This window comes from Arachis duranensis, chromosome 7, assembly GCF_000817695.3.
Source record: "Arachis duranensis cultivar V14167 chromosome 7, aradu.V14167.gnm2.J7QH, whole genome shotgun sequence".
Lineage (NCBI taxonomy): Eukaryota > Viridiplantae > Streptophyta > Magnoliopsida > Fabales > Fabaceae > Arachis > Arachis duranensis.
This window is the reverse complement of record NC_029778.3, coordinates 13,209,651-13,220,898: the sequence shown is the minus strand read 5'-3', so window position 1 is coordinate 13,220,898 and position 11,248 is coordinate 13,209,651. Positions and strand designations below refer to the sequence as shown.

The following is an 11,248-nucleotide window of genomic DNA, read 5'->3' as shown; positions in this document are numbered from 1 at the left end:
CCCCGTTGTATAGCTTCACCACGACAACGTCTCTACTTTATCCTAGTCTTCGTTTACCCAAATGATATGACCCAAATAAACATCTACATCTTAATGAAAAAAACCATCCACATACATAGTAAAATGAATCTACTGTGGAGCATGTGCCGGCAGAATTAAACAAATCAAGTAAAATACCAATGGTATATCCAAATAAACATCCACTTTAGAATGAAAAGAACTATCCACGTACATAGTAAAATGAACATCCAACTTAATCAATAAAAAATAAGTAACGAGATAACAGCTGCAGAACACCAGGGTCGCGATACAGCAGCAGCGACAATAACAAATAATTGTGAGAGAACAATTGCAACAAAAAAATAAAATAAAATTCTGATTAAACTTAATTAATTCAAAATTTGATTTTTAAAATTAAAATTAACTTTTTTGAATCTATTATTTATATTATTAAAAAAAGCTTTATTCTCCTATGCTTTCTCACAAATTTGATGGCACCATACATGCACATCACCCGATACATCCATATATTTGAATTACATCATTTTTACTTTCATATTAAAATTAATTTTCATATCATAATATCCGATAAAAGACCATTTACCCTTGAGTAACAATAACCAAGTAAAATTACATTGGTTTTTTTTATACGACTAAAGTGCTTTATGCCCCTGACCCTTAAGGCACATATAAAGTTAGTTACTAAAGTACATTTTTATATGCCATTGTTGTTCCTTAAACCAAGCTAAGTTAACTTGAATTCTAATCATAACCATAAACATGGCAAGACCTCTTCTTCTTGCCTCTTCTATGCCCAAAACAACACCCTTCCTTGTTCTGCTTTCAATCTTTTCTATATTCTCTGTTATAACTTTTCTCTGTGGCACTAGAAAGATGAAGAAGTTCAAGGCAAGAGCATTGGAATCAGCCAGCTCAAAGAAGAACAAGCTTATTACAAAGATAAATAGCAATCTCAGCAATAGAGCGGTTTCTTCCATGGCCAAGATGCTTTCATGGAGGAAAGTGCAAGCGACCGAAGAAGAAGAAGAAGAACAAGAAGAGATTTTTTACAGTAGTGATGATCATGATCAACACCAAAAAGATGATGAAGCTATTTGGAAGAAGAACATCTTGATGGGAGAACGGTGTCGTCCCGTCGATTTTTCCGGCAAGATTATCTACGATGCACACGGAAACTTGGTCCGTGATTTGTCTCACGACTAAGACAAATCAAAATCGGTAACATCTTAAGAAAATTGTGATGACACTAGTTCAGAACTCTGACCAAATTTTGCTATGTAAGAAAAATAATAATCTTAGCAACTTTTTTGATCTGATATTTGGAAATGGAAGGAAGGACTTTTCTGTTGATTTTGCATTGGGTTGTGGACTTTAATTTACATATAATTTAGCACTTCAATTTATTCATGTTTGGGTTAAGGAAGACTTATCATTAATTATTGCTGATAGATTTACTTAATTCCTATGTTTCCAAAATCTTGATGTTCTAAATTAAGAAGGGGATTGTATTGTGTGCGAGTAAACTATGAAAGTGAAAAACTTCCTTTTTTTTTTCTCTTGAGATTTTTATTGTCTCACTATGTTGATGGTTGGATAATTTCTTCAAATTATTGATTCTGTAGCCATTGTTGAGGGTCTTTTGTGATCCTTGGTGAGGTCGATAGGGTGGTTTGCTGTCTTCGAATTTGGTCTCTTTCAGTGTGCTCTTTCTGAAAGTTTTAGTAAATAAATACTTTATAAAGATATTTACTGATGAAATTAATTTTGATATAGGTTGTTTATACATATCTAATTAGAATTTTATTTTGATGTTTTATACAGTTATTCTGTTATAGTTAATTTTTAAATAGTGAGTTTAAAAATTATTTATTTTGATTAAAAGATATTATATGCACATTAAAAATTAACTATCAAATCAGTTATCATATATTTATATATATATTTATTATCTAATATATTTTTAATATGCATTTTATGTTAATTTATACTCTATATAAATATAAATTTGCTAGCGATTTTTAAAATATACGTAGGATGGTTGTTTTTTTTTTTCTAAAATTAAAAATAAAAATTGAAACTATAACCTCTAAATGAGTACGAAAGATTATGTTATAATTAATTATTTTTTTAATATTGATAGCGTATAAAATTAAATTCATCTAATTATTTGAATATTTGCAGGCGGATATTATAGAATAACTCGTGTAATATTCATTTAAACTTTTCATCATTGTTACCTACATGGCTAAATGGGACTTGGAATTAAGTTAAAGTGAGGGATGAGTCCCTCTAACATTAATCCCATACTTTTCAACTAAATAAAACTGTAGCTCGTATTTCTGGTTAGCTATAATATAAAAGAAAAATGTTACTATCCCAAGACTTTTTATTAATATTTAGTTAATATTTTATTTTTATATTATTAGGATTATATTTTAAAATTTTAAATTTAGAATTTATTTCTTAAGATTTAGAGTATTGGCCAAAATTTTGTTAATAATGTAATATTGCTTTAATAAAAATAAAAATAAAGATAAAGTATTATTTTAATTCTTAATATTTGGGTCAAATTTTAATTTAATTTTTTAATATTTTAATTTAGTTTTAAAAAATTTCAAACATATTTAATATTGTCACACCTTAAAATTTTTAGGTACCAAAGTTTAAAGATAAAATAAAGCAACTAAAATTTGCAGACGAAAAATAGATAGAACTAAAAAAGAATATAGATAATAGTAAAATTAATACGATAAAATGGTCAAATTACAATTTTTCAGAATACATGGAAAAGTCTATAATACTCTCTTACATATTTTAAAAATTCATGCAAAAGGATTACACATATAAAAAATTTTACTACTTTTTTCTCTAAATTTCACTCATTAATTCTATGCAAAACATGACATCTATTAGCAAGTTTCACTCATTAATTCTAACCATCTACATATAGTATTTTGTGGAAGTGTATTTAGTTTAAAGTTGATCAAGTTGTGCACAAATTGCACATTATGAACTACTTGCACAAATTGCACAAGTGTGCAGAGTCTTCTTCCATATTTATCTTTATCAAGTTGTATGATAAGTTGATAAATATCAATTTATGTAACAATTCATTTTTTGACTTAGTCAAAGATTGCAACTAAAGTAGTTTATCTTCAAGTTGTAATTTTTAACTAGAACTTTAATTATGCAAGCTGACAACTTGCAAAGCTTCATAAGTTTTTCAACTTGATAAGAACATACTTAATTTTAGACCAAATTTAAGTTCTATAATGTTATTTAATTTTCTTGAAACTTCATCATGTTTCACTTGTATCACTTGTAACCACTAGCCATTTTTGTTGACTTCAAACTAAAAAGAAGATTTTTGCTTCTTCTTTTCACAATTTCCTACTCAAAATTATTCTTTTGTGTATTCATTCTGCTCATATTTTTAATAGGCAAAGAGAATATTTGCACCTATTAAATTTATCTATATTGATTTATGATATCTGCAAGATTGTCGTTGGTGTGGATTTTCTGCATATCCACTTTTCTTTCCTCCACTACTTCACGAACAAAATAATATTGAACTCATATTATCTTCGTTCTTAAGTGAAAGGTTGGATTTTTTGCGATATGCAAGGCACTCTGAATGTCACAAATATATCTTAATTGTGCTCGAGTTCCTTTATTAACATTTGCAACCAAATTGCTTCCTTACAAGATTGCATAGCTGTTATATATTCAGCTTCTATAGTTCATAATGCTACAATTACTTGTAATTTTGATAATCAGCTTATTGCACCTCCTGCAAGCGTAAATACATAGATTATAATAGACTTTCTTTTGTCAAGATCTCTTGCGAAATCAGTGTCAACATAACTTTTGATAGTAAATTCAAATCCTCCAAAACATAAAGCAACATTAGAGGTTCCTTTGATATATATCAGGATTCTCTTCATAGTACTCCAATGCTCTTTTCCTGGATTTGCCATGAACCTACTGACCATCCCGACATATTGAGCAAAATCTGGTTTGCTGCAAATCATGACGTAGATAAGGCTTCTCACTGCCGATGTATATGGTATTCGAGATATTTCTATCTTCTCTACTTCACTGCTATGACACATCTCAGAAGATAATTTAAAATTGATAGGAAGTAGGGTAGATATCGGCTTACACTTTTGCATGTTGAAGCACCGCAAGACATTCCTCAAGTAATTTTTTGGGATAGCTAAATCTTTTTAATTTTTCTTTCTCGACAAATTTGCATCCCTAAAATCTTGTTTGCTGGTCCCAAATCTTTCAATCAAACTTTCTAGCCAACTGAGACTTTAATTCTTGGACACGATCTTTGTTGGGGTCTATCACCAACATATCATCTACGTACAACAACAGAATGATTTTTACACCATTACTAGACCTCTTGTAATAAGTGCAATAATTTAACTGAAATTTGTTGTAATCAAGGTTAATAATGAAGGAATCAAATCTCTTGTACTAACATCTTGACACATGCTTTAAGCCGCGCGAAAATTTGGTTACTCTATAAACCAAGTTTTCTTTTTCTGGTTCTTCAAAGCCTTTCTGATTGGAGCATATATATATCTTCTTTAAATTCACCATGAAAAAAAGCAGTCTTTGTATCTAATTGCTCTAGATGTAAATCATACACAACACATATAGCAAGAACTATTCTTATTGTAAAAATTCTAACTACTGAAAAAAATTTATTGAAATCAATTCCTTCTTTTTGAGCAAATTCCTTCACTACCAGTCTCGCACGATAACATTCTTTCTGGTCGTGATTGTCACGCTTGATTTTATAGACCCATTTGTTATCAATGGCTTTTCTTCCATTCGGAAATGGGACAAACTCCCATGTCTTGTTTCTGCGTAGTGCTTCTATTTCTTCTTGCATGGCTGTCTTCCATAAAGAAGAATCTGAATTTTCAACGCAATCTTGAAAGGTTGATGGTTCTCTATCTTCAGTAACAAAACAATATGCATCATGACAAGTCATGATGTAGTCATCATTCCATGATGGTCTTCTTAGTTCATGTGTTATTCTGCGAACTTCAGCTGGTTCTTGTACAACTTGCTTAAGTTCTGATTCAGAAGAATTTCTTTCTCTACTTATTATCCATGTATATTGTAGTAGTTTCTTCAGTGCTGCTATTATTTTTTTGCTTTCTTTACAATTCATTTTCAGTAATATAATATCTCTACTGATAATAACTTTGTGGGCAGTGGAGTCCCACAAACCATATCCCTTTACATTGTTAGCATAGCCCAAGAAAATACACTTTCTTAATTTAGGATCAAGTTTTATTCTTTTTTGGGTATTGAACATCACATAAGTAGGACATCCAAATATATATAGAGAAGAATAATCGGGTAGCTTACCTTGCCATATCTCCATTAGTGTTTTCAATCTCATTGTTGTTGATGGTGATCTGTTAATCACGTGGTACGCTGTTTTGACTGCTTCTGTCCAGAAAGACTTGGCTAATCTTACAGTCTGCAATGTTGCTCGAGTTTTTCTAGAAGAGTTATGTTCATCCATTTTGCAATATCATTTTGCTGATGTATATATGCAACTGTGAATTATCTCTTAACACCCCCGTGCTTGTAAAATACAATGAAATCACCATCAGTGTATTCTCTTCCATTATTTGTCCTCAAGCACTTTATTTTTTTTCCAATTTCAAGCTCTATTTATGCTTTAAACTCCTTAAATACTGAAAACACATCTGACTTCTTCTTGATGGTGAATACTCACACTCTTTGTGAGTAATCATCTATGAAAGAGACAAAATATTTTGCTCCTCCTAGTGATATTTCTGGTGATTTTCACACATCATAATTAATTAAGTCTAGTATGTGCTTGCTTCTAGCGGTTGATCTTTCAAACTTCAATCTATACTGTTTGCTTGTTACACAATGCTCACAGAAATGTAGATTTACCGTTTTAAGCCCTGGAAGGAGATTACATTATGCAAGAACCTGTAGATCACGTTCTAACATGTGACCTAATTTGTGATGTCATAATATCGTTGTGTCTTCTTGGTCTGCAGATGCAACTGATGCCTCTGCGTCTCGAATTGTATCTCAGAAAAGTAAGTAGAGATTGGTTGTTATACTGTTTTGCCTTCATGATCACACGAGCACCATTAGTCACCTTCAATAATCTACTTTCATATTAATCTTATACCCTTGAGAATCCAACAACCCAAGATTAACAAGTAAAGTTCTTCTTTCGAGACTCTGATCTACCACGATTTTGACTCCCATTAGAGCCACCTTCTGTTGATCTACTTCTCATCACCAACAAAGCTTCTGCTTGCTTAGAACTTTTCGTTTGATCATCTTTATTTTTGTGCCTGCTTTCTTCTTCAAGAATAGCAGCAGCAACATCATCATCATCAAATCGGAATTGATCATACGAGTATGGTAACTTTTGAAAAATAAGTTCAACACGTTCATTTTCTACAATCTGACACTTTATGGTTGTTAGTTGTGAAAATACAATATTAATATTGCTGATATGATCCGTCACTGATGTGGATTCACTCATACGAAGAGTAAAGAGCCTCTTTTTTATGAATATCCTGTTGTGAAGTGACTTTGTCACATACAACTTATTGAGTTCCTCCCAAATCTCTTTTGCTATCTGTTTCTCCGAAATGCTTGATAATATAGAATCTACTGTAGTCAAGTGTAAATTGGCAATGGTATTTTTGTCCATCTCTTTCCACTTGTCATCAGGAGTGTCGGTAGGCCTGTTTTCTATTTCTTCTAAGCAATTCTCCGTTTTTAAAATTGTCTTGATCTTCAATTTCCAAAAGAAAAAGTTATTCTCATGAAATTTCTCAATCTTAAATTTTGTTGTCATGGTTTTGACACTAACTTGTCCCTTTGTAGCGGAAGATTAAGAACTTAGAGCTCTGATATCACTATTAGGTACCAAAGTTAATAGGGGCAAAATAACGCAACTAAAATTTACGAATGAGAAATAGATGGAACTAAACAAAAATATAAACAATAGTGAAAATAATATGATAAAATGGTGAAATTACAATTTGTCACAATACATAGAAAAGTCTATAATATTACCTTACATATTATAAAAGGAGAAAGTTTAGGGGGTAGCACTTTTATTAAAATTTGGCCAGTACTTAACCAGCAAAAGAAAAGTGAGTAATCCCACACGATTGGATAAAATCTCACACCATTAAAAATACCAATAATGGCTAATTGATGGCTACAAATCACAAAACTTGTTGGCCCTCTAGCGCTCCTCTATAATTCATGCAAAAAGATTACACATATGAGAAACCTTATTACATTTCTCTCTAAGTTTCACTCATTAATTCTATGCAAAACATGACATCCATTAGTAAATACCCTAACCACCTATATATAATATTTTGGGGAGGTGCATTTGGTTTACAAGTTGATCAAGTTGTGCACAAATTGCATATTATGAACCACTTGCACAAATTACACAAGTGTGTACTAGAGTCCTCTTCCACATTCATCTTTATCAAGCTGTATGACAAGTTGATAAATATCAAGTAACAACTCATTATTTGACTAAGTCAAAGATTGCAATTAAAATTAGCTTATCTTCAAGTTGCAATTTTTTACTAGAACTTTGACTATGCAAGTTGGACAACTTGCAAAGCTTCATGTGTTTTTCAATTTGATAAGAACATACTTAATTTTAGACCAAGTTTAAGTTATATAATGTTTTTTAATTTTTTTGAAACCTCATCATTTTTCACTTGTACTATTGGTAACTTCTAGTCATTTTTGTTGACTTCAAACCAAAAGAAAGAATTTTACTTTTTCTTTTCACAAAATTTTGATATGAATATAATGGAGCGACCGAACGAGAGACGTGAACGCTAACAGTATAATCAAAACTTTTTTGTAAGACTTTTTTTTTGTATAAAAATTTAAACACTAGGAGAACACTAGCACTCCAAAATATAAGAAAAATCATTTATATCGGTAATTGTTGGAGAGTTGATTTCTCTTATATTGAAATCAAACGTTATTACCTCTTTAATATATTAATTATTCGTATCAAATTTAATAGTTAGACAACATTAAATCCGTTTAACATTTTTCAAAACTAAAATAAGATGTTTGAAATTAAATTAAAATTTAACTTAAATATTAAAGACTAAAATAATATTTTATCCGAAAAATAAAATACTAAAAAATATAATTATCAATATGGAAAAATAAAATTTAATAAATTTTAAACCAATAATAATATATTGAAAACTTATCACTGGTAATATAAATTTTATTAGGTTAAAAATGTAACCAAACTATTGTTTTGGAGCTTTACAATCTTCTAAAATTTGAATCCCATATTTATTGATAATATTTACTTTTGAGGATTTTTTTAATTTTTTATTTTTGGGTAAGGTTTGTGATTTTGTGGGGTCAAAAATAGCATCCCAATTATTATGTTTTTCTTTTTTTGTCACCAATCATCTACTAAAGATAAAGAAGAGGATACAAAAATGTATGTACCGAAAATGCGCGAGGAAAGAGACCATGGAATCGCTGCCTTGTGAGTTGTGTCCGGGTCGGTTGGGTTCGAGTCTGTCTGATTGAGTGTGGTCTAGATCTCCTTGCAAGCCCCAGATGTAGACCCAAAAAACCACCTTTGAACATTTTGATTCTTGACCAAAAAAAAAAAGAACATTTTGATTAAGAAACGTATGAATCATCAAACCACGTTTACGTGGTTCTTATTTCATGAATTTTATTGTCTTTTTTGTCTATCAGACCTTTTTGTCCTACTTAAAACTTTTTTTGGCGACTCGTACAAAAACTTTCTAATTGCGGGCTTATGGCCCAATAATAACATGATGGTGGTTAGCTTGCCACTTACAACTTTGGTCCAATTATTCATTGTCTTTACTTATCAAATACCACAAAGGTGTGGTCGAGGCCCTAGCACAATGGCAATTTATTTGTTTAGTAAGTAATCACATCTGAAACCAAATTGGGTTGTTGTCAGCTCACTTATTCGCTTAAGTAAATGTCGGTGTTCGAATTCCATCTTGTGTATGCAGTAATCTATTGGCCAGCGGCAGACCCTTAAATGGAGCTTAGATTCGCGATGGAAAACCAAAAAAACGTAATCACATATATAGATAGTAATTTCAGGTTTCGGACTCCAACATATCAAAACCATTTCTCTAATTCTTTTTTCATTAGAAGAGTTACAAATCAACCCTATCATAGATATAGAAGGTTTTAATTGAAGAAGACTAAAATAATTCTTCAATCAAACAATAACTTTTATGAGTATAAGTACACTTCTGCATCATGATATAAATTTTTGGTAATTTAATATGGATGATATGAATTATTAAATTATTTGTTCTAACATAACTGTTCTTGTGTGGATGAGCTTGATATAACTCGTTTTCTTGACATTCAACTTTGGACTTTTTGTCCTCTCTCTGAACTTATTGTTTGGATGACTGAATTATTCGTAGAAAGAGAATGTCTTGTCGTAGGAAGAACAAAGGGAGAGAATATCTTCAAAAAGCACTGTGATATTTATGTCAGTTTAATGTGTATTTATATCTAAATTCTAAAGATAGAATGTCTTACCTTTTATATATGAGATTAGACACCAACGGTTATGCTTTTTGCAATTATTTTTATTGAAGAGTAATAATATCATATAAAAACGCATGGTGTATGTTTTTCGTATAAAACCAATTTAAATTATAACGCCTCGAACCAAATTATAACGTGTAAAGCTGATTTATAGCTGTTTTGATTAGGTTGTAACGGACATATCAATAACAATATTTCAAAACCCACATTTAGAGCCAAACCCATTTATTTTCTACCGTCATTTGTTCTTTCTATTGAATCTAAATTCCCATAATTTGACAATAAAGCACCATAGTTTTACTCTGAATTTGGTGAGAGAGGGTGGAGAGATAAAGAGAATACAAAGAATTAGGTGATTAGGTGATTTAACCAATCAAGAGTAGATACGGAGAATACAAAGAGAGTGCACTATTTTCAAAATAATTATGTATATTTTGTAAAAGTTTGATCCAAATATAATAATATGTAAATGTGAATTGCTAACTAGAAAATCAAATGTATTGCTACCAAATTACCAGTAACATTGAGGTACAAATTCGAACAAGAGATTAACCTTCTAAACCACTATATACATACCCCCTTTTTTTTGTTTTAAATTTATCCATATAAATGCTCTCACATAGTGATCCAAGTCACTACAGATCCTAGAACAAAATTAACATGCTTTTTCATAAGCATTGCCATGTATATATTTTAACTACAAGAGAAAGAAAAAATATTGCTACTCAAGCTAGAAATACTATTGTAAAGTAGTTTCCTCTGCATTAATAATTTCTTCATTTTGGATTGGACTAAAACTCACTCGTTTCTGCAAAATACAAGATTCAAGGAAGAAAATTAGCATAACTACTATAAATAATTAATATTATTAAAATATTTGATAGTTAAATGTGAATGCAAGTATTTGATCCAAAAAAAAAAAGAATTGTTAAGTGTGACTTATTAATTAGAAAATGAAATGTATCGCTACCAAACTACAAGTAGCATTGATTTTTTCTTTCCTTTGATATTTTCATCTCTTTGTTTTCTGGATATATTGAATTTTGAATACATCCAAAGTCAAAGTCTCCAAAAACACATTATTTAATTTTATAGGTGTCTTGAGAAGAAAACGAGGAACAAGTGCACATGCAATGTTATACAAATTGGGAACTTGTTCTCCAAATTAAATCAAATGCATTCACATAAATTTATCAAATAAAATGGAATCATTGCCCTAATGCCATGTGGTACACATAAGCCAATATTTTGCTTTATACATATCCAAGTAGACACCATAACAAAAAGATATAATAATTGGACACCAAACATGTAAGATGTCATAATGGTTATTGATTAACCTTGGTTTATTAATTATATTTTTTGGGCAGAAAATAAGCAAGGATATGGTATGGTTCAACCTATAATTAATGAGATCTATCAATTGACTTCCATTTCGGTCATTCTTAAATTAATGTTTTAAATTTCTTTTCCATTTTAAGGCGAGACGTTAACAATTTAAGAAACTTCCTAATTCACCTAATTAAGAATTTAAAAAATGTGTACACCAAAGTACACAACCTACCAACCATTTTCTCATAACTCACCGTTT

At 30.4% G+C, this 11,248-nt stretch overlaps 1 protein-coding gene across 1 annotated transcript in view; it reads right to left on the bottom strand.

The window, feature by feature from the left end:
* Nucleotides 1-10,137: 10,137 nt before the first annotated feature.
* The window catches only part of LOC107457855 (uncharacterized protein At1g66480), a 3,234-nt gene continuing 2,123 nt past the window's right edge, over nt 10,138-11,248 (bottom strand). The window contains exon 2 of the mRNA XM_016076029.3: nt 10,138-10,465. Coding sequence (XP_015931515.1) covers nt 10,397-10,465 — 69 coding nt within the window. The 3' untranslated portion in view covers nt 10,138-10,396. The remainder of the gene's footprint in view (nt 10,466-11,248) is intronic.